General features: G+C 44.3%; 1 protein-coding gene across 3 annotated transcripts in view; it reads right to left on the bottom strand.

The window, feature by feature from the left end:
- Positions 1-24,814, bottom strand: part of LOC125333588 (protocadherin alpha-C2-like) — a 91,874-nt gene that overhangs the window by 56,451 nt on the left and 10,609 nt on the right. Inside the window, exon 1 of one of the 3 annotated variants that reach the window (XM_048319568.1) lies at positions 17,061-19,649. The exons of the other annotated variants lie outside the window; for them this stretch is intronic. Coding sequence (XP_048175525.1) covers positions 17,061-19,475 — 2,415 coding nt within the window. The 5' untranslated portion in view covers positions 19,476-19,649. Of the gene's footprint in view, positions 1-17,060; positions 19,650-24,814 lie in introns of those variants that run through there. 3 annotated transcript variants of the gene reach the window in all.

Genomic DNA, 24,814 nt, shown 5'->3' with positions numbered 1-24,814 from the left:
TATACAAGTACCCAAGTACTGTGGATTCCCTCTCTTGAAAACACATGCTGAGTTACACCTCTTAGCTTTGTTTATCCTCCCTGCTTACTCCTAAGTGCCTCTTAGAAGTTAACAACCTCAACCTCAATCTGCCTGGTTTGGATCTAACAAGGAACTGGCAATCCTGTAGGTTTGAAATCACAATTTTACTGATGACCTGAGTTTGTCTTTGAGGCCGTTAGAAGTATTGACTGTCAAAGCCCTAACTGTAACCTGCACGCCTTGTGCTGGATCAGATTTTGCTTTTTGAGAGGTTGGTGTTCTCTCCTCCTTCATTTGCACTTTTCTTTCTCGCTCTTCTGCTCACTAATGACTTTTCCAGGTTTGTTGCATTTCCTAATAGCATCTCCATGAATTCTCCTAATCCATGAAAGTACATCAAGCTACAGAATGATAAACTTAAGTCATAGAAGCATATTTTATGTTTTGATTTCAATGCTTAATTTATTGAGCCCTGTATTTGGGCAATCATATTCGGTTCAGAGACACAAAACAACAATGTGAAAATCCCCTTTCCTCAGCAGCTGCCCTGCTAAGGTACTAACAGGATTACCCCTTGTACCTAATGGTTAACTCACGCTTTTGTTATTCACAGATACTTTCACTGCAACTTCCTTTTACAAGCCTGCCTAATCCATCCTCAACACTTCTAAAATGTTGCAGACCTTTCACTGAGAGAGGGAGGGAGCACCCAGCCCAGACTCACTAGACTTACACCTGCTACCACTCTGCTTCCTGGTATTTTCAAAACACCAGCTGAAGCAGGCATTAACCTATTAACCGATAACTGGGTTGTAATATCAGGTGCATTCTCTCACCAAAGCAGACCTACCTGCAACTTCAGTCCCGTGTGACAATTTAAATGTGACTTAAGAGTTTTGTGCATATTGCCTAGGCAGGAATGCCTTCCAACATACATTCACTGCAGCCACTCCAGGCAGCCCAAGACACAGGTAGAAATCTAAGATGCACAACTGGAAGATGGCTGGATCATGCAGTGGATACACCTAAGCTATGTTCTTGTTGCTCAAAATTTTTTCCAGCAGCTGAGTCACAGTTCTGTCCTTTCTTTCTCTGTGACTCTTAGAATGGTTTGGATTGGAAGTGGCTTTAAAGCTCATCTCATTCCAGCCCCTGCCATAGGCAGGGACACCTTCCACTAGCCCAGGTTGCTCCAAGCCCTGTCCAACCTGGCCTTGGACACTTCCAGGGATGAGGCAGTCACAGCTTCTCTGGGCAGAAGAAGCTTCTCTGTGCCAGAGCCTCACCACCCTCACAGGGAAGAATTTCTTCCTACTCTTTCCACATCTCTACTCCAAAGCTGTATGGGAGGTTAGCTCTGAACTACAAGGCTCTGTTTCAAACCACCAAGATATTCTTACACAGCACCAAGCTACAACTTGCTCCTGAAGTTAAATATGTAAAGCAGCACAGAAGTGATGGACAGATTTTCTCAATCTAAAATCAGACCCAAAATACTCTTATACTGAATAGTACAGAGCTGCCCTAAATTTCTCAAATTAATAGAACAAGTTCTACTTAATCAGACTTAAAAGTGTAGTGATGACTTTCCCTTTCAAGGTTATATTTTAGAATTAACTGCTTGATTGCTCTTTTCTTGATGTTGGACAAAGTCAATGTCAACTTTGCCAGGAAATTAAATCATTACAGCTATGCTTTTTAAAACATAGAAGTGAAGCAAATCATGACCTCTACCCCTGGCTGGTGCAGTCAGACAAAAGTCCCAAGCTTTCTGCAGCCAGAGGCTCAGCCACCACCAAGCCAGAAAAGGAAGATCTGCCTATGTATCATGGAAATTCCTTGCTGTAGAATGGATGAGCAACCAAAAGAACAATGAAGGTGGTGCTCTGGACTTCTGGAGTTCACCAGCAGAAACACAGGTTGGGTATAGGGTGTACCCACCACAGCTGCCATGACAGACAAGCCAGATACGGCGTGGAGTGAACCTCTGCACGTCTGGTTCCAGCCCTTTATGGGAGGCTCAGCATCAGTCACCGTTTAGATTTGCAATTCTCTATATGGGAGGAAGAAAGAAACTTGACCCCAAGGACAAATAGAATCATGGAATATCCTGAGCTAGAAGGGACCCATAAGGATCACTGAAGTCTAACTCCTGGCCCTGAACAGGACACCCCAATAATCCCACCCTGTGCCTAAGAGCCCTGTCCAAACACTTCTTGAATTCTGGCAAGTTTGGTGCCATGACCATTCCCTGGGGAGCCTGTTCAGTGCCCAACCACTCCCTCTGTGAAGAACCTTTTCCTAAACCTCCCCTCCTGTCACTGGTCACCAGAGAGCAGAGAGCAGTGCCTGTCCCCCATGAGGAAATTGTAGGCTGCCATGAGGTTTGCCCTCAGTCTCCTCTTCCCCTGTTTTCTCCTCTTGAGGAAAATCTCCATCACAGAATCCAGGCAGATTTTAGCACAAATGGGAAAGGCTTTGCTGAGCAACATGGGCAAATACCCAAGAACCTTCTACTCTTACCCCCCTTGCAGTTCCACTTCCAGTTGCAGGTCTTTGCCTACAGTTCTGATACACGTGCCAAATCTCATGCAGCCACACAGAAAATTAAACTACTTCAACTATTTTAAAGAGCAGCTGAGAGCCATAAAGGAGGCAGGAGGGGATTGGAGCACAGACCCCATAAAACATACTGAATATGTGAGGATTTTTTAATAAGACCAGTATTCTGCTCCACAGCTCTCTGTATTTCATGTGTCTGCACAGGAATGGCTAAGCAAGGAAAGTAGGGCAGGAAAATATTTCATTTTGTTTGTTAATTCTCAGCAGGCATTTCTGAGCTTAGAAGATCTTTACTTCAAATCCTATTACAAAAATCCTTCTGCCCAAACTGTGCTGTTCTTGGACTATTTATAACCTATAGTCACGTATATGATGGGCAAAATGTTAATACTGCAGATTCTGCTGATATTATCTGACCTCAGGACACGTCCCATTGATTTCCTTACTCAGCAGAACCAGGAGCAGCATTTGACCCTGACTTACACTCTCTGCTAAATGATTTTGGTTTATATTTGTGTTTCTCTGCAGGGTGCTGGCACACAGTGGGATTCCACACCCTCCTTGCTCCCAACCCTAACAGACACACAAAACTTTGGGGTTTTCTCTCTGTTGACTTAGAATCTACATTCCAGCCACTTTATGCCCTTTACTGTACTTTACAATCTCAGTCATATTTAACAAGGTTATCAGAACAGCACAGAGAATTGGATTCCAACTGTATGCTTCCAAGTAGTACCTGATAATGTACCAAAATAATCTGATAATAATTCTATGCAAAAGAAGCCCCAGCAACAATTTATCTTCCTCATTTCTTGTGAACACTTTATCAATAGTTTGAGTTCATTACATGTAACTAACCTGAATTTTTCCTGTCTGTAATCCATGGTATTTGATTTGCACCCATTTACTTTCTTTCCTTTTGCATGCAGAGATTTGCAAAAAAATATATATTTAGGATTAGTATAAAGGCAGTATAACTCTAAGTGTGTGCATATGTGCAAACACACAAAGAAAGTACAAATAAGGAATAACAGGAAAATAATGTATTAATTGCTACAGAGGACCCTATATGAGGTTTTAATCCATATGAATGAAGGGAAATGACCTAAAATAAAGTGTCAAGAAGATGGAGAAGAAAACTGGAGCCTTAAGATGCACAGTGGGGAATACAAGGGAACCGTGAAATTAAAGAATTTTACTGAAGACTATAAAAGGTGAAACAAAACAATGATACAAAAGATCCCAAACAGCACCCATGGCTAATGGGGATCAAAGTCCCAGACCAGTCTCTTGTCACAACAGAATGGGCCTGTGAGCCATGACAGCCAATGTCCCTTGTCCCAAAGCACTGCACACAAGTGATCCTGGTCACCAGTGACCATCAGGCACTGATGCTTGGGAGTTTGTGCGTGTGAGTGTACAAAATCTAGCAAGAAAAGAAGTGAGAGTGGGAAACTTCAGAGATTTTGCAGAAGAAAATCATTTTCCCTGCCACAAGATCTTACACACTCTTCTGTAATCCTGATTTCCTACATAGTAATTCCAGATTCTTCTTCGCAAAACTGAACTTGCACACAGGGTCAGACCCTGAGAGGAGTAAGAGTTCAGTCTGAAAGGTTGAGATTGCAATAGCCATAAGATGCTGTGAGCAACCAAGTTAAAACAAAAACACAGACAACACTGAGTGGAGGGGTCCAGAGAAGGAAAAGCAATAATGGTTTTTACAACCCAGAGAGACTTTAAGAAAGGGATGAGGCACTGCTGTATGAGGTCTCTGCTCCAAGTCCACCTCCCTATCTACATACAGACACCAGCAGCAGCTCCTGCATCCTTCTTCATGGCTCCTCAGGCTCTAGCACTCACTGCTGTTATTGCTGCTGGAGAACAGGACTAGCTCCAGGCAGCTGGAGGGGTTGCAAGGAGCAGAGCAGGAGGGAGATGAGATGGGAGCAGTCAGCAACATCTCTCAACTCATTCCCTGGATGGGTACAGCAGCAGAGAATGAGGCAGTGCTGAACAGGCTTTAGGAAATACAAGAACTGTCATGTCACACACAGTATTAAAAAGGATTTGGCAGCATGGCATGAAAAATGTCCTGTGTTGTACAGGCTGACAGGCACACCTCGGGGTGAAACAGTGGCCAAGGTATTAAGATGATGATGGAAAGCCACTGATCACAGCTGTCCAGTTCAGGACCTGTATGCCCAGCTTCAACACTGCTGTGGTAGCTCTGTCAGATTCACCAGTGCAACAAGTTCACCTCTGATTTACGGCATCTGAGAGTACTTGGAAGGGGAAGCAAAGAAAAAGGGAAATGCAATGTATGAGGTGGGGCAGATTATGATCAGAAGCCCAGAGGAAGACCTGAGAAGCAGTGGCACTCATGCAGTATCAAGAAGGGGAAAAAAGTACCCTGGAGCTAAATTGGGGCTTTAGAAATCAGGACAAGACAAAAGCGAGACGGAGGCAGAAGCAGTTGATCTCATGCCATAAAAGCAGGAAGTCAGTAGAGCTGGGTTCTGTTCAATGTTACATCAGGGACTTCATGATTTTTGGCAAGTATCTTAATTGGTTCATACAATGTCAGCAATATCTGGGCTCAAATGGCCACAGCAGGGTTTAAAGCACTACTGGAAAGGATACTTGGGTAGTCTCAAGCAATAAGGTACATATGCACGTGTATAATTTATTACTTGCACTAGGTGCTGAAGGGAGAGAAGTGTTTGGGGATTTTTAAGTAAATATTAAGCAAATCTGTTTTCAAACTTCCCTTTGGAATTCTTAAAACCTCAGTGACACAAAATATTTATGGTTTGAATTTAGTAAGAGTTCAATATTTGTTTCCTTGAGCATGGGAGTTCTTACTGAATAGATCATCGTGATGGACCTAACGAGATATTCCTTTAAAAGCTGGACTATACCCGGTGTTTAGCATGAGTTAGTGCTGTAGTATTAATGCAGAACTACCTTATGCATTTTGCATGGATCATACACGTGGCAAAACCAAACATTTTTGTGTGCTGAGGGAAACCCACACTGTTTGTACCTCTTCCTGCAACAGCAGGCAGTGGCTGTGGGATGCAGAGGACAGGGTATCCTGCCTGGTCCTCAGCTGCTCCTTCCAGAAAGGCACAGATCTCCCAGCCTTAGAGAATGTATCTGCTAGCCCTGGTACACCTCAAATGACACCAGGCTTCCAGCTTTTAACAACTCAGCTGAGCTCAGCCTATTTCTTCTGTCGTTGAACAGAGAAACCACAGCAGGACATGGGAGACTCTGAGTGATAAGCAGGGAGGATGATATCAAATGTACCCACTGAAATCAATCCCCTCTCCTTGTACTAATCAAAACATTGTCCTCCACAACCAGATAAACCTGCAGTGTCTCAGCATGATTCTTTGCATTTGAAATTCCTAGCAAAGTGAGCTCTTTGGGGACAGATTTTAGGATTGCACATTTGGAGTGCAAACTATTACTGGCCACATGGTAAGGAAAAAAAACTAAAGTAATGTCCAGCAACACCAGTGTACCTCCTGGGCTTCTTTATCACACTGAACAGTGGTTAAAGACAAAGTTTAGAGGACTCCAAATCCAGTTCACTGAGAAGGACATATCCCCCCAAGCCACTACCACAGTGGTCAGGGGAGGCATTTCTATGGAAACAGAGCCAGTCTTCAGCCAGCAAAGTCAAGGTTTATAAGAGCACAAAAAGCAGTGAGTTTCTGCATGCTGGTTCAGTAAAAACAGGAGACTGGGTCTGGTCCCTCTCTCAGGGGTTTGTGTATTTTAAATCAGAGTGAAATCTGAAAACATTTCTGAGAATGGGAACTGGACCTCAAGAGAAGGTAAGGAAAAAGGGACAAGCATTGGTGAGGACAAAATAAAAACAGAGAGAAAAAGAGGTTTTGAAAGACAGGGAGGTGCAAATCAATCCATATTGCTTTCATTTGGGCACCTGATCCTTCAACCATGAACACCATAGTTATCTTTCTGCTGTACAAACACTGGGAGCAATCTTGACATAGTATTTTCACCAAAGACTTTCAGTTCTCCTTTAGTCCTTCATTCAAGAATCCTGGCACTTAAATTCACCCACAATGGGAACACTGCCATATTTTAACACTGATGAGTTATTTCCTGGGCTTTTTTAATACTGCTGCAATACAAAAGCCTGTACAATCTTCAGCGTTGCTAGAGTCTCTCTGAAACAAAGCATCTTTACTCCAGGTAAAAGTAGGAGAAGAAAGAAGCTATTAGATTGATGAGGTATCAGATGTTTTATCTATTATCTTCCATTGTGTTACTTCTGTTTAATTGCTGTATTGTTGCATCATGCAATTAGTTAAGCTGTCTATTTATGCTCATCTTTGATACTTATTTGTTCACTTCTCTTAGTTCCTTACACTCCTTGAATATGTTTTTAGTGGCACTGTGAAACAAGCTGCCACAGACAAGGTGCTGCCTTCAATGTCACCCACGTACAGGACTCACATTTCTAAACCATCTGCGCTGAAATTAGGGACCCTCCTCTTCCTTACACCCTGGTCCAGGACTGGGCACTGTGTTCATTTGTTGCTTTTTTTTTCCTCCCTATCCTCTGTCCTCAGTTCCAGCCCCAGCCTCAATTTTGGTCTGGGCCCCAATCATACAACTGCAATTACCAGAAGGTCCTGCCAGCTCTTGGCTGGATCAGGGCTCTCTGCTGGCAGGACTCAGAGGGAACTGAGCTCTCCAGCTCTTGTGATTATCTACCAAGTGAACAATAATTTCTCAAAAGCTTGTAACTCAGCCAACCTTAGCAGCTCTTAATGGCTATCAAGCATGATATAAAGACCACTCTGCAACAAATACCAAGCCCTTTTTCCAAAACTTCAGCAAGATATTTAAAGGAAAGATCAGACATATTCCACATCAAAAGTAGCGTGGGCAGCAGGTCAGAGGAGGGGATTCTGCCTCTCTTCTCAGCTCTGGTGAGACCCCACCTGCAGAGCTGCCTCCAGCCCTTGGGTCTCCAGCAGAGAAAGGTCAAGGACTTGTTGGAGTGAGTCCAGAGGAGGCCACCAAGTTGCTCAGAGGGATGGAGCACCTCTCTTATGAGGAAAGTCTGAGAGAATTGGGATTGTTCAATCTGGAGAAGAGAAGCTTCACGGTGACCTAATTGTGGCCTTCCAGTACCTGAAGGGAGTCTAAAAGGAAGATGAAGAGCCTATTTGCAAGAGTATGGAGTTATAGAACAAGGGGGAATGGCTTCCCAATGCCAGAGGGCAGGGCTAGATGGAATAATAGGAAGAAATTCTTTCCTGTGAGGGTGATGTGGCCCTGACACAGGTTGCCCAGAGAAGCTGTGGCTGCCACATCCCTGGGAGCGTCCAAGGCCAGGTTGGAGCAACCTGGGGTAGTGGAAGGTGCCCCTGCCAAGGGCAGAAGGGTTCAAACTGGATGATCTTTTAAGGTCCCTCCCAATCCAGGCCATTCTACAATACAATTCTGTGATACTTTCATTATAGACAAAAAGACTGTTTTCCACTACCCTCAGTCTGAGAAATGACCAAAATGTTCAGTCAAACTTGTCTAGGAGGTAATCCCCACCTATCACAGGTAATTCACACCTATCATCACCCTGAGGGACTTGAGGGTTTCTGTGATGACAGGGTTTCTATGCGTCAGACCATTTTTGTAGCAGGTAACAGTATGAACACAGCCTAAGATGCTGGAAAGGTTTTGTTCATTCAGTAGTGGACAAAGCTGAAAATACAGAAGCCTATGGCTCCAAGGCCACCAATTGCAATTGCTTTCATTCAATAAAATAGAACAACTTTAAAGTTGCTCATACTGCTGAATTTCCTTTCATCTGTTACTGAGGTGTGAGTTCTCTTCAGATGACACATTAACCTATCCTTTGGTTTAAGCAAAATAGCCCCCTATAAACAATATAGAGTTGGTCCTGGAAGCAAATTTAGATTGGATCTTTGGATACGAGATGCTACTGTTGACAGTAACTGCTGCTGGTCCATTTTTCCTCTGTTAAAGTATTTTGAAAAACAATTCTTTTGGAAGAATTATTGCTACATTAAAAATGCATGATATTAAGTGACTCAACACAATTTATAATAGTAACTAAAAAGTGTTTTTCAGGCAGAACACTTTTATATATAAAATTCTAGCAGCTTTATTGGAAGCAAACCAGGCTTGAGCATTAGCAATAGCCAAATATAGACCAGGAACATTCTAAATATACAGCATTATGGCTGATAAAGAGAATAATTCTGCTACCTTTGAGGTGACTGGAAACCCTGGGTACAGAGATGTAATAAGTTATGAGATAATGCAACCTACATTTGTTTGAGATTGTTAATGTGTTTGAAATGGCCACAAATTACGGAGATTTTCCAGACTGCACACTTCTGCATAGAATAAAACACTTATGCCAAGACTATGATTAATTTAGAGCCAATATATTTTTTTACAAAGGAGAAAAAATGTGTCGGTGTTTTCAGGGGGGAAAAACCTACAACAAAATCATAGCTATTGTAACTCCATCCTTCTGCTACTTCTGTTCTAACATGATCTCTGTTCTACAGACACAGTTAGGAGGGAGTAGGAACATTTAAAGTCATCTTTGGCTTTTTAAATGTTTTGGGCAGCTACTATGTTTCTTTTTTTTTCCCACCCAATCCAGTTTAATCCAATACTGTCATTTTTACAAGTTTTCCAGGAGCCTCAATTACCTACATTACCCACATTTGCCCCATATCCTAGATGAGAATACAAACAAAGCAGAAGAGAAACACTTGGTGATGAACTATTAATTCATAGAATGGTGGCAGCTTGATGGTTTGGGATTTTATTCAAAAACATCTGGATGCTCTTTGAGCAGGTTGAGTGAAGAAAACCTTTTTTCATAAAACACAGCATGACAGTGGTAAAGGGCCCCACCACACTAAGAGCTCCAAACTGATCATATTTTTGAGTGCATATTTGTATTCTGCAGCTCTCTTCTGACCACGATCAAACTGGCATCTTTCCATGTTCTATATTAGCTCAGGTTAATTTTTCCTGTAGTTTTTTAATAAGGTGACAGGCATTAAAGAGGTGGAATGCCTTGTAGAGCAGCACAGTGCTGTAAAAGTGAAGACAGGAACTTGCTTATTCTAATCCCTCGACAAATATATAATAAGATTAAAACAAATGAAAGTGCAAATAGCAGTCCTAAACCAACAACCCCAGATCCTTTGAAGCTATTCCAGCTGGCAACTTTGACCACACAAGTTATTTGCTAGGGTGATTTTACTTCATCAGCCCCAAAAAGGTGAAATAAGGCAGCAGTTTTATCTCCTCTGACTGGAGGGAAGAAATCACTTCCTTTTTCCACTAAATCTCCTTCCTACCAATATGATATTAAAAACAAATAGCTTTAGAGTTTGATTATCTTTAAGGTACTCATGACTGTTCAATAAAAAACAAAACCAAACACACACACAGAGTAAAGCAAAAGCAAACAAGTGAAGGATTCACTTGGAGGAATATATATAGACAATAGAATTGACATAGGCCATATTCCACAAGATTAGTATTCTACAAAGAAGAAGACTGAGTCAACTTCTCCATTAAGGACAACACAGAGTCACAGAGTGGTTGAGGTTGGAAGGGATCTCTGGAGACTGTCCTGTCCAACCCTACTACCTCAGCAAGGTCAAGTAAAGCAGGTTGTCTGAGACCATGGCCAGATGGCTTTTGAACCTCTGCAAGGATGGAGACTTCACAATCTCCCTGGGCAACCTGTGCCAGGGTTCAGCATCCTCATAGTGGAAAAAACCCCAAGCAACAAAACAAATAAATTACTTAAGCTTTGACAGAGCCTCCTCCTCTTTTCCTCTCACTGGACACCCCTGAAAAGGGCCTGGCTCTGTTTTCCTACATTAATAAGAACCCCCCAACCCCACAGCCTTCTCTTTTATGGGCTAAAAAGTCCTGGCTCTCTGTCTTTCCACATATGAGAGATGCTTCAATCCCTTGGTTATCTTAAGGGCCCATGATTGGCCTGTCTCCAGTAGCTCCACATCTGTCTTTTATTGAAATCACAAAGCTGGAAGACTGAATTCAGGCTTACATTGAAATGTCTTCATACTACAGGTATGAATACAATCCTTAGGATTTAAAATCATGTAAGGAAAGCTGCTTTAACCATAAGGATATTGCACTGATCTCCATATAACTACTGGCTACAAAGCAGAACCTAAAAGCTGTCTAAAATACATTCCCAAGACACAGAGCAAAGAGCTGTGTAGTTCAAAAGATGAAGGGCCCACTCAGCTGTAAGACTTCCCTGCTCCCTTGCTTCTGACCCCAACAAAGGAATTGGAAAAGGTTGAGAAGTAACACCACAGAACCTTTTGGAATCAATACCCTCAGATTTTGTGAGAGAACATGTTATACTTTGATTTTGCAGACTGGTGGTGCAAAGATGCTTGACTTTTGCAGAGTAAGAAAGAAATAAAAAGCCACAGTGCCAAGACCCATCAGACTGGGCCCAGCCATGGGGGAGATGGAAGAACTAACAGATCAAAACATAAAAATCATTCCTTTGGAGAAGAAAGAATCCAAAGTACAAAAATGTGTTCATTTTCCTTAGAGAGACTGCTTAAAGACTAGAGGCTACAAACCTCTTTTTTTTAATGTACCGTCCTTCTCTGATATTTAACTTCCACTTGCCTTATTGGTCAAATTTGCTTTTATTCTCCAAATGCCTCTGATAGCACCAAATCCTTGAGCTATTGCCCTCCCTGTTTCTTTGCCTTACAAATCCTCAACTAAATGCCTTCATTCCCATGTGCCTGCTTGCCCCCCTTTTCAGTTCAGATGCTGGATTTTGTTACTGTTCTTTTGATTAATTGCAATTTTAAACAGTCCTCAGCAAGTCACAACTCCTTATTTTGAAACAAGCTAGCTGTAATCCCAGAAATCCACAGCATTAACACAGTTATACTGAGCCACACTAAAATCCAGCAGCTTCTCTGCAGTGGAAAGCAGAGGATGCACAGGCCATTGGTACAAACACACAGCACACATGGACCAATGATTCCCTAGAGCCACCATCCCATCTTATGACAATTAATCTGTATTTTCGTCTGTTTTCAGTATCTTGATTGTGACATTGAATATGTGACAAATTACTCAGGGGAACGGAAATTGCTGTCACCAAGGAAGAACCAAAATGCTGAGAATTAAACATCCTCAATTCCCCACTACCTGATTTTCATCACAGATTTCTAAAAGAACTGATAAATAAAAGCATAGGACTGAAGAGAATTTGTTTTGGCTTAGTTTTTTTGGTTTTTTAATATGAACCTGTCAAGTCTGAAGTAGAACAATCTCTTTGGAGAAAAACAACTGCAGACAGTGACTCAAAATGGTGAAATTCAGCCTGTGTGACCACAGGCCCATTACCCTGTCAGTTTGGATACAAATTTGGATGAAAGACTAAAAGAGAAATGAAGGTACACTGAAAAGAAAGGAAAATAGTCATAGATTTATCAAAGATAACAATTTGCTAGACTGGTTTTCAATTCTCCTCAATAGAAACAAACGGAAATTCATCTCATCTATTCTGATTTTAGTAAAACATTGAATACAGTGCAGCATTGAAAAGTTTAAGACACAAGAAGTTGGGCTATTCTAACAACAATTGCAGAAGATGATCATATGGAATCATTCACTTCAAAATCTTGCTATCTGTCAAGATAAAAGTCATTCATTTACTCTCAGTGCTCTCTGTAGACTTTGTCTAAACTCATATAACAAAGATGAACAGCATGATTTGCTCTGAGCAGGTGACTAAGACTTTTTAACATCTAAGACTCAGACATAGAGCATTTAGAGGGATGAATTTGGGTGGAAGAACCATCTTGGGAATTAACCTTTACCCATCCACCTCTACCCCCAAAGAAGTTCTGCAACAATACTTCTGTGACTGATTAATCAACTTATTAAAACTATGGAGAAGGTAATTGGCTTCCCAAGAAGAATCAGGTGATGTATTCCCTATGATCTGGGCAAGGAAGTATTCCTAGCTACATAGGAAGTCCTTTCTCTGAAATATATATGTCTGGTCACACATTTGCAAGAAATGCAAAAAATATGTATCCAAAAATTAAAAACTGATGCTGAGAAGGGTTATCAGCATAATCAGATAAGTGCAGAGGTGAGCATAGGAAAAAAACACTGAAAAGGATCAACTTGTTTAGCTTGGTAAAACAAAGGCTGAGAAAGGATGTGGTTGCTTTCTAAGCTGTGGGTAAAGCAAGATGCAAAGAGGGAAAGAACTACTCACACTAAAAGGGAATTGCTGGCACAAAATCAAAAGTCTACAAATTCATTGCAAAGAACAGCTGGCAGGATGTCAGAACAGCATTTCAAAGCCTTACAGGAATAACTTTCCAATAGGAATAATGGGCACAGCCTAGTGAATTTTGTAATTAAAATGATTATTTTTACAATTAGAATTTAAATCTTTGAATTTCAATCTTTAAGATTAAATGGTGACTGGTACAGGAAAGGACTAGTCTTGATCTAAATTATGTTTTCTTGTTTTATGATTTCATACAAGGATTACCCCTCCTCAGCCCACGTCACCATTCAACCTCATCCTTCCCTTCACCTTATCCATCTCCAAATACAATCCTATTACTCTCCACATCCCCTCAAGCCCTTTGTCTCAACCAACTCCTCCTGTCACTCTCCCTTCCCCTACTTCTAAAAATAACTCTCCAGGACAGGCATCAGACAAGCAAAGTTTCAGCCCAGGTATTTGTAGCCTTTACAGGGCTCAGAGCTCTTTTGCTGAACACATCCTTCTTTGTGAAAGGGAATTGGAGTGGTCAGAAGGATGCACTTCCCCTTGCTGAATTTTCTTTGGTCATCACTCCTTCCAGGATTTTCTTGGCTGGACCTCAAGAGTAACCTTTGCAGTCAAGAAATCTTCCTAAAAACTTAATTCTTGTAACGTGGACATAAGACTGCTGGTTCTAGACAGGTTGTTATTAGCACTGACAGAAAGAATTGGGAAGGTGCTTCACTCTTACATTTGACTGTTACTCCCATCAGAATGAGACACAGGGAAGGTTTGCACACACATCTGGTCTTCACTTGTGTGAGGAAGCCACTGATGCTTAGCCTGCAGCAGTTCGGCCTCAATTGGCAGCCTGTCTCAATGTAAGTGGATCCATTTTTGTCACAGGAAATGCATGCCATGTTGTACAAAATTATTCCACTCCCATTACAGTTTAGAGAGAAATATTCTCCATTGCAAGGTTTGCATCTATTTTTTTGGGTGTAACCTAAATACTGAATGCCAAGTCACAGAGAGGTCAGTATGCTCTGAATGTAGAAATATCTCACAGGCCTTTTGTGTAGCACAATGGCCAACACAAGCAAACAAAAGAACTGTAGCAATCCATGGCTACATCACAATCCCAGAAATCAGTCAGTGAACCACTGCTTACTTTAGTAACCACTCGTGCCTTTGTCTCTCTCACAGCACAGCAGCCTACCATGCTTTTCACTCAGCTGCCATTTATGCCATGCTGCAGAAAGACACAACAAAATACTGAAAAAGATACAATTACAGTTTACTCTACTGCTCTTATGGCCATACATAGAGCTATTTATAGCTCCAACCCGAACAGAAAATATAGAAGCACAAATGGGGCTCATGCGTCTGCATATGTAAACACATCCAAGCCTATCATTTCATTCAGTAGCAAAAGCAGAACAAGGATAAAGAAATCAACCTAAATTTTGAAATACATCTAAATTTCTGGGAATTCAATTAACTTTTCATATTTGCCAGCCTTTTTCTATCCCACATGTATTGAAAATTAGAATCACCTCCTCAATTTAAAAAAACCCAACAAAATAAAAATCAGGTTATTTAAGTCCTGCTAAAATTGTAATTTTTAAATACTTTTCAGTGCTTTGAAGGATAACTATGAAGTTGCTCCTACTGCCTTTTAAATATTTGTTACTTTCTTTTTGGTACATTCGTATTCTTAGGAAGCAATAACATCACCCCTCCTCAAAAGCTCAAAGGGTCATGTAGGTTTGTTTCTAAGTCCAAATGAATCAGTGCGAAAGCACTTTTGGACTACATTTAGTCAACATCCAAAATTAAACTGTAAATTTTCAACCCAAAATTTCTAATGGTAAATATATATATATGTGTAGTTAATTCTCCAGCTCGAATGCCACTGGAATGATCAGCACCAAATTAATAATAACCAGCATGATTTTGGTTTCAAGGGTAGATGGATTTTTACAGTCCCTGCCTCTGCTCCCCTACTCAGCTCAATTAAATTAAAGCCTTTGGACTTTCCACATAAGCCATATCTATGGTTGCCCACCTCTGAGTATTAGAAGCCAAGGAAATAAAATTGCCAAAGATGACATCTGGGATTTCTTTTGCCCCACTATCAAAAGCTCCTAAAAAGGTGTCTTATGTTACAAGTTTAAAAATTCACCTGAATGACTGAAATACAGTGAGATGTAATGAGACACATTTTAGTTGTTCTGATTATGGAGATAAGGGATACTTCTTCATTTTTCTTATTACTTGGTTCTTTAATGTGTTGGTAACCTGAGTTTCCAGATCTTGCTCAACTGAAACAAAGAAATGAGTTATGACAGTTTTTTGAAGTTTTTTGTTTGGTTTTGTTGTTATATATATATGTCATCATTATTATTAGTTTTGCAATTATGAACTACTCTCCAGCCAAAGTTACACTCCCCAGACACTGTCAGAGTTCTTGCAGACACCTTCTGAGTTAAGATATTGCCAAAAAGTTTTTTAACTTCCCATTACAAAAGTTCTAGCTCAACTTTTTTGTTTTTCAGATCCTCAAATAATCAATGACATTCCCAAAGTATCCAGTGCATTAGGTACAGATTCTTCTTTACATACTGCCAACTGCCTTTTTCCTAGACTCTACACTTTCTTATGGAAGGACACCAACCCTTTTCCTTTTGCAAGATCTAGGTATTCCACATACCCCTCTCTGAACAGTGAGAAACCCACAGCACCTGCAACCCTCTGCTGCTACAGAGAACAGAATTTAAAACTGATTATGACTTTGATTAAATACTAGGAAAACCATCATGTGTAAATCAAACCTGGTCAACACATAAATAAGGGAAGGTGTGATGAACTAATTGCATAGTGAAGAGCAAATTGGGACCTTTTTAGAAGGGAATATTTACAAAAATTCACTACTTGGAAATTCAAGAGTTATAAACCTAAGTGTTACGTAGTTGAATGTATATTTGATTATCCAAAGAAGTTATTGAAGCTACCCTTACATCAAGGTTCAAAAAGGAGCTGGGCTTTTGCATATATTTAAAGATACAATAAAGATTTCAAAGGTGAAAATAAACATAATGGCTCCAGATTTAAGACAGCCTCTAATAATTGTAAACTAGAATAAAAAACAACAGCAGGAAGCAGATTACACCATGTCTGTCTAACCTGAGTTCTTACATTTCCCTTGGAAACATCTGGAGCAGCTCTTACCAGACACAGAGCACTGGCCTGGACAGAAACAACAGTGGTTAGTTACTGTTATGCACACCAAGGAATTTGACAGTCTGCAGGCAAAACATCTCAAAACATCATAAAAATATAAAGATGACTCCCAGGACCTATTAAAAATACATATAGAATCTTGGACAAGTAATGCAGCAACACCCAGGAGATCAGGCCTGCAGCCCACCTTGTAGCCCTACATTGTGATCACAAAAAGATTTTTTTCCTGCAAAATCACTCATCACACTACTGAGAAGAACCCAGCTTGGTGAGAGGCTCAGAAGAGAATTATTTAAGGTTCATAAAACCTATGGATTGCTTGGAAAGTGAGAGGAACACTACAAATCACATTTCTTAAAGAGGTGCTGGATATTGAATTATTGCTATTCCACCGCAGACTTACCTTGGGCATTGCAAACCAGCACCTTGGCTCCACAAACTATTCCCCCTCAATGAAAACAAGCTCAGGAATGTCAGGGTGGGGATAAAGAAAAATATTTAAAAAAATAAAATCACAGACTCTACACAGTGTATCTTAGAACCACCATTGATTAGAAACTCGCATGGACTCTTATAATGCCCCTGCTTAGCTCTCTGAAGACAATGGCTTGGCTTGCAAGAAATTTAGTTTTCACTTACACCCTTACCATCAGTTGTGTCTGAAAGCCCTTAATGTTTGCAGCAGAAAAAAAAAAAATCTCTTCTGCCATCCCATGACAATATTTCAGCCAAAGAGATTCTTGGCTTTAGGAAACATATAAAAGAAACTGAAATTTCCTCCAGGTGCCATGAATCGAAACCTGTTTTCCTGCAAATGCCCACAGTATGTTCTGCACTGAACAACCTAGAGCAGACACAAGGCCATGTGTCTGGGAGAAAAAAAGTGAAAGGAAGAAGTACTTACCACGAGGACAGCACTCAAACGGTCACTTTGGACCTGCTGCACTTGGATGCAGGGCCCTGGCACCTGTAACCTTGAGCCACTAGGAACATTCCCAGCATCACCATTTGGGATGCTGCTGCTACTAGGCCCAAGACCTACAGATGCCCTATACAAGTAGGTGTGAGTCAGTTTACCCACACCAGTGACCTCCAGCATGTCCGGTGGGAGGTGGGAGCTGGGCAGCATGTGCACACTGTAGCAATACTTTTTATAGTCATCAGCTGGGCAGCAGCAGCCATTGCAGCAGCAAGTCCGGCAGCGGCACAGCCGGATAATGGCAAGGAAGAAGATGAATGCTGCAAAGATGAACGAGACACAGGAAAGGGAAACGATCAAGTAGATGTTTGTAGCGTTGAGTAGGGGTGGTGGTTCCCCGCTGTCATCAAAGTCTGGCAGCGCCTGGGGCAGGGTGTCAGCCAGCAGGATGCCCACGGTCACGGTGGAGGAGAGCGGTGGATCCCCGTGGTCCCGCACCACCACAACCACCTTGTGCTTGAGGAAGTCAGTGGAGCGCATGGAGCGCGTGGTGCGCAGCTCACCGGTGTGCGGTGACAACTGGAACAGGGTAGAGTCGGAGGAATGGGCAAGGTGATAGGAAAGCCAGGCATTCTGTGCATTGTCCTCATCATCTGCCACCACTTTGGTCACCAGGTAGTCCTCATCAGCCAGGCGGGGCACAACTTCCACAGCTACAGAGCCATTCTGGCTGGTGGGGTACAGGATGGCTGGGGCATTGTCATTCTGGTCTGAGATGTAAACATTCACTGTTATGGAAGCACTCAAGGCTGGTGACCCGTTGTCCTTGGCTTCCACTTGGAAATAGAAGCTCCTAAGCTGCTCAAAATCAAAGGCACGTTTTGCATAGATGCTCCCATTGGCCAAGTTCATAGACAAAAAGCTGGTCAGGGCACTGCCCGCAACTGTGGAATTCCTGAGTGTGTAAGAGACCCGTCCGTTCTCCCCTATATCAGGGTCAGATGCCGAGACCTGGTAGAGAAAAGCACCAAGTGGATTGTTCTCTTCCACAAACACATCGAATGTGTCAGCACTGAAGACAGGGGGGTTATCATTCACGTCAGAAATCTGCACCCAAACAGTCTTCTGAGTGGTGATAGGAGGAGAACCCAAGTCTGTGGCAGTAATGGTGATGTTGTACTCACTGATCAGCTCTCGGTCCAGAAGCTCACTGGTGACAAGGCTGTAGTAGTTTTGAAGGGAAGGCTTTAACTGGAAGGGAAGGTTTTCAGAGATCTGGCAGGTTACTTTCCCATTCTCCCCAGGGTCTTTATCCAAAATACTCAGCAGAGCTATCACCGTGCCAGGAACAGCATCCTCAGGAATGGGACTGGAAAGGGATGTAATTGTAATCTCTGGGCCATGATTGTTCACGTCAGTGATTTCCACCAGCAGCTTAGCTGTGCTAGACATGCCAAATGCCCCATTATCCCTTGCCTCAATAAGCGTCTCGAGAAGGGGCCTCTGAACAGCTAAAACGCCACGGACTGTCACCTCCCCAGTGTGCGGGTGAATTGAGAACATTCGCTGTAAGTCAGCAGAAGTTGTATTGCTAAAAGAATACCTGACCTCTCCATTTGGACCTTCATCCAAGTCCGTGGCGTGCACTTGGACTACCAAAGTGCCACTGGGGGAGTTTTCCAAGATACTCGCCCTGTAGACCGAGTGCTCAAATTCTGGTGCATTGTCATTGGTATCCAGCACAGTCACAATTACCGGGACATCACCAGACTTTGGAGGATTCCCACCATCTTTGGCTGTAAGCACAAGTCTGTGAGTGGCTTGCTGCTCCCTGTCTAAGGCTTTCTTCAGCACCAGTTCGGGATATTTACTCCCATCCCCGCGTATCTGCATTTCCAAATAGAAATGTTCATCGGGGCTCAGAGTATAATTCTGGACACTGTTAGCACCTTCATCAAGATCTTGGGCGTTGGGGAGTGTAAACCGTGCCCCAGGTGACAGGAACTCAGGCATGTTTATATGATATTCACTTAAGGGAAAGCTGGGGGAGTTGTCATTTATGTCCAAGACTTTGAATTCCATCCTATAAAGCTCTAGAGGGTTTTCTAACACGAGTTCATAATTCAGAACACAGACAGACTTTAATTCACAAAGCTGTTCTCTGTCTATGGGCTCATTAACAGACAAAGCCCCCGTGCTGGCATTTACATTAAAATATTGCTTACTTGAACCGGTGATCATGCGAAATTTCCGAGCTGAAAGTGTAGCTGCATCTATTCCTAAATCCTTTGCTATGTTCCCAACAGACGCTCCACGCTCTGTTTCCTCGGCGATGGAATACACTATTTGCCCGTCCGCGGTGCAGCAAATAAGGCAGAAGACCATTAAGTAGCCCCGCATGCTTCCTCCCCTGGCTCAGCTCCCCGCAGACCGGCTCAGCAGGAACATAATCCAGAATTTCAGCAAACACCCCAAGTTCCCGGCGCGAAGCGAACGGGCACCGGGGCGCACCGGCGGCAAGGCGAGAAGTTCGGTGCAGGCGCGGGAGGCTCCGCGGCGGCTCCGCTCCCCCCCCCTCCCCTCGCCGTGCCGCCGGCTGCCGTGCGGGGCGAGGCGGCAGCTCCGCAGCGCTGCGCCCGCCGCCGCCGCTCGCTGTGACCGGCGCGCCGACCCCGCGCGGTTCTTAGGCGGGCAGCGGCGGCGGCGCCGCCCAGAGGCCGCGGCGACACCGGCGCCACCGGGGGAGGGGGCTGCGCTCCCCCCGCCGCCGCTGTCCCGCCGGCCGGCGGCTGCTTCTCCTCCCGCTCCTCTTTCTTCCCCCCTCTTCTTTAACGCCCCGACGGAGATGGAGCGGGGGGCTGCGCGCAGCCGAGTCCGCGTCATGGATGTGTTTCCGTGAAAAAGAGATGCGGAGCAGACCCCCCTCCGCGCCTTGCGGGAGAGTCAGCGAGAGGATGTGCTGCCGCACGCTGTCAGAGTACCGCGGTGGAAGGGAAAGGAGGATGAGAAGTGACAGGCATCGGCTAAACATGGGTCAGCACAGCCCAGGCACGCTCCGGCTGAGCACAACATTTCCCAGAGGGGTTTTAAGAGCACAATTAAAGGAGGCAGTCGACTCTACCCCTGTGAAACTTTACAAGGGGAAAAAAAAAAAAAAAAAAAGGCCATGAGAAAAAGGGAATATGCAAAAGGAAAAAGAAAAAGGCTCTTTGCTGCTTCACCTTTTGAACAAGGTAAATTAACACAGATTATTGGAGAGAAGGGTCTCTGCACTGACAGTCAGATCACCCCCAGCCACAGATAAGCTCCCATCCAGCCTGCCAAAGCAGGATGGGGATGGCTCGGGTGGCAGGAGAATATGGGAGGCTGCAGCAGTTCAATTACTCGTAGAGAAATAAATATCAGCACCAAAGAGGTTTTGCATTTAGGACATGCCCAGGAATTGTGGGGAGGGACGAACTGATACCACACAGAGACTGCAGATCATGAGTGGAAAAAAATAACATCAAAGCTCTCTGCTCCCCCAGCTTTCCACACGGAGGGAACTGCTACCAACTGCACCCCAAAGCGGTTACGAGAGGGGAGAAAATCATTTCAAAATACCCTCCTGGAAAACCTTCCTGGAATGATCTTCAGTAGCAGTTTATACAGATGGGCCCTGGCAGCACCTCCATCTCCTCTGCTTCCAGCTTCTTTCTGTGAGAGCTTGTTATGGTGAGATCCTGATCAATCAAAAGCAAGAGGCTATAAATGTGGGACAAGGACAGATCTTAACCCTTCTCATACTCATTGCATTTCTTTCTACAGCTGAGAATTTCCAGGCAAGTGAAACAGAACGTTTCAATTATACATAGTATATATAGGGCCTTTCAAAAAGGGAGAAAATACGGAGCACAGCCAAAAATTGTACATTAAATTAAAAAAAAAAAAAAAAGTCAATACATCTGTTTGCATCTTCACAACTCAGCAAAGCCTCACAGTGAGGTTCTCATCCTGGCACACTGGAACAGATCTTGGTCTGCTCCAGCACAACTGTCTGCAGATATGATTTTTTAACTCCAGGAGGTCCTGGCAGTACCTGAATGTTGCATTTTATGTCTGCTGCACTGATGCTACAGAATCTCTTACAGCTTGGGGGGAAGCAGGGGTGGTGGCAGAAGGCTGAGAGAAAGCTACAGAGCTGCTGCTGGGCACCCACCTTAATTCACACAGGACATAAATCTGTTCAGTAACCCACTGCACACAGTATACAATACAATTACTCATGGTATGCTGCTTACCCCTTTTTCTTTTCTTGATTGCTAAGTGCAGAAATACCCAATTTCTACCCAATCACCATAGAATTGTCATCCAGACTCCCCCCGCTCCCAATCTGCCCTAGATTCCTATTCTGCGACAGAGTCATCTACAATACCTGAGAAGTTGCTGGGTTTACTGCTCTGTAATGATGCACAGTCATTATAAACACCCTGAACCAGTGCAATAACACCTATTAAAGTCACAGGAAAGAATTATATATTTTCTTAACACTGACCTGGATAAATCCATCTGTCCGGGAAGAGCTGGAAAGCCACATGTTGATGCCTCAGGTGCACACACAGGTAAAACACACAGCCTCTATCCACCTATCTGTGACTCAGTTTACAATGAAGAAACCCAAGAATTTTGGACTCAACATCCTTCTGTTGAGCAGACAAGCCCCCTCAAAGGCAGATTTTCCTCAAATATAATATTGGAATGACAAGCTGTAGTTATTCATTTTGATTGCTCGACATACTTGCAGCGCTAGCAGAAACTGATCAATGAATGGCCAAAATCAAAGCAATTGCACATTTGCCTGTAAGATGTACTCACCTTTGGAGAAATATCCAGCAGCCTACAATGGTATTAGTCTTTATTCCATTCATTTACTACTCATTAACCATGAAATAAGTTCTTCATCTTTCTGCTACATCTCTTTGATTTTGCAGCATTGCCCCGTGCTTGTTTACAGGACTCTAAGTGAACCTGGCCTTCACTTTGCTTTGTTTCTAACAATTTTAAACCTTACCACCCTGCTTTAGTATATTGGCATAGCTTGTCCTCTTGTCATTTTCCACTGTGGACAGTGATGTGTCAGGCAGCTTTGCTCACCAGAATGTGCATGTTGCCAGCACCCTCTCGACACCCAGATCCTACCATGCTGCCTTCCCAATCCAATGCATGAGTGTCTGATCCACACACCACTCAGGTAGACAGCTCTGGGTCACAGCCAAGATCCAGCGCTTAAAAATATTAAATATCGAGGGCCAGTTACAACACAGACACTGCTGCCATGAAGGGAGTAACACAGTTGTGTCACAGGGGCAGAATCTAGCCTTGCCCATTGTGTGAAGCCACTGCTCTGCTTGGCTGAGTCCCAGGCATGTTCCTCCCTGACTGTTTGTGCTTTCCCTTCCACATCCAGCTCATGGCAGTCTCAAGTGTGCCTTTATACACAGTGTCCCTACTCACACTCTTTTGGGGCCACCCTTCCACCTAATCCTTCTTTTCAGGGTCTCCAATCTCAAAAGTCTCCTCTCCATTTCAAGTCACTTACCCTAATTACATTATTATGCTGTATTAAAGTATTGCGTTGTATTAAACACTTTTAACATAGACATTTCCCTTGGTATCACAGCAGACAATCCAACCTCTGTTTAAGCCCCCTCATCTTACATTTGCCTTCAGTTTCCCATATCCAAACCATTCCCTATTCCCTTCCCTCTGCGGGACCCATTCTTAGAGCAAATTTGACCCGACTCATGGAGGAATTCACGTTTGTGATCCTTCTGAGGTATCATCCACTTCTACACGACCCCTCATCGTGTCTCACTCCCTAACGTGTTCAGAGAGCTCTTCCTCCACGTTCCTCTGCCCGCCAGGCACTTGCACTTACACCGCCTGGGAGCGTACTCATTCTCCCTCCCTGTCTTACATTTTCAGCCAACCCTCCCCTTTTCCTGCAATTAGACCTCGCTACTCCAGCCATGCACGCTGTGCTCAGAACAATGGTGGCTGCCAGAAGAAACTGTTAAACCAGCAAAGGCAAAAACTAAAGGAGAAGAGCAGAACCGGTTTGCGTCGTGGCTGCGGAGCACACAGCTGCACCACACGAAGGGACACTCGTGTTTGAACATCATCATTTCGTCAGCGATGATTTAAAGGCGCTGTTTCCGCGGGCAATGCATCTAAGGCGGTGACTTCGACGGAGGTTTGCAGGACACGTCCTGCTCGGTACTGGGGCTTGGGAAAATCCCAGGGGCGCTCACCAGAACTGAGGGGCGCCCATTGGTGCTAAATTAGGGCACAGCACTTCAGCGGGAGACAGCAGGGGAATCCGTGAAGGAGAACGGACAGAACAACAGCTCTGCTGCTTCTCCTCCCAAGGAAATCGATAAGCTCCGTGCGGCGGCAGCTGTCCCCGGAGGGCAGCTCCAGCCCTCACCGCCGCCTGGAAGGACCACATGAAAAGCTCGCACAGTAATGAGAACCTGACAATAAAGAGGGTCTGCCTGCGAACGAAGGACGACCGGACTTCGGACCGAGCCAAATCACCAGCGCGGAGCCGCCGACGGAGGTGCAAGGACCCCGTTATCACCTTTCACACGAGAGGAAGGACGGTGGTGCCCCGGCGACCCGAAACACCGGGCTCCTCCTGCTCGGGAGCTGCGGCAGGCAGCCCGGCTGTACCCTGCGGGCGCCCCCCACCCCACGCTCGCTCTCAGCCCCGCGCTTCTCCCGACGGACGGGACGGACAGAACTTTTGGCAGCACCGCCGGGCTGATCCGCTCTTTTCCCGGCAGGTCTGAGCCCCTCTTCTTTGCCAAGGCAGGCTGTGCCTGCTGGCAGAGCGAGCAGTGGTGTCAGGATGCCCTTCAAAAAGCTCGCAGCTGCTCCTTGGGGACGCGGGAGCAGAGACGACTTTTAGCTATCAGGAGCTCGGAATAACAACCTCCCTCATATGCAGACGATTTCTAGATTCTCACTAAAATCCTCATCGCCGGCATCAAGCCACAGAAACAGGGACCCCACTACATGCTGCTCAGTATATCGCAGGCAAGAACTCGTCTCTTTAACACGAGGACGCAGATCGGTCTCTTGACCCCCAGTCAGAGACCACCGGACTTGACGGAAGCTGCCGGGGAGGACACCAGCGACAGCGGGTGCGGGGGCTCAGTCCCGCTCGTGCGGTAGAGCGGCTCCGAGCCGAGCACTCGGAGTCTCTGACAACTCCTCCGAGGCAGCCGTGCCGGGCATTTCCCTGTCTGTAAAATCCCGTTCGGATGCTGCAAAACAGCCTCCGGCCACCACGGCGGAGCAGGCGCTGCAGCCGCTTCCCCTCCGCCTCTCCCGCTCCCGGAACCACCGCAGAAGCGCTCGGCAGCGCTCCCGGCTGCCAGCCCCGCCTCTGCTGCCAGGATTGCACTGTGTCTGATAACATCGCGTTAATCAGCATCACTCTCCAGAACGATGTGCGGCGGCAAGCAGAGCCTGCGCTTGCAGCGACTGCCAGCTCTGTACGAAATTGGCAGCGTTTATTCTAGAGCCTTCTGTTAACGACTCCTGCCCAGACTATACCACGAAGTAAAAGCATCCACGAGCTGTTTTTAAAGTTAAGAGTGCTTTATGTTTCTAACAGAAATATTAAAATACTTTCTTGACTGTATAACAAACCCCGAAAAGATCTTCAATTCTTTACTACAGTCAGAGAACCCAAG

Source organism: Corvus hawaiiensis, chromosome 15 (genome assembly GCF_020740725.1).
Source record: "Corvus hawaiiensis isolate bCorHaw1 chromosome 15, bCorHaw1.pri.cur, whole genome shotgun sequence".
Taxonomy (NCBI): Eukaryota; Metazoa; Chordata; class Aves; order Passeriformes; family Corvidae; genus Corvus; species Corvus hawaiiensis.
The sequence above is the reverse complement of the archived record's forward strand: the minus strand, read 5'-3'. Positions and strand labels throughout refer to the sequence as shown.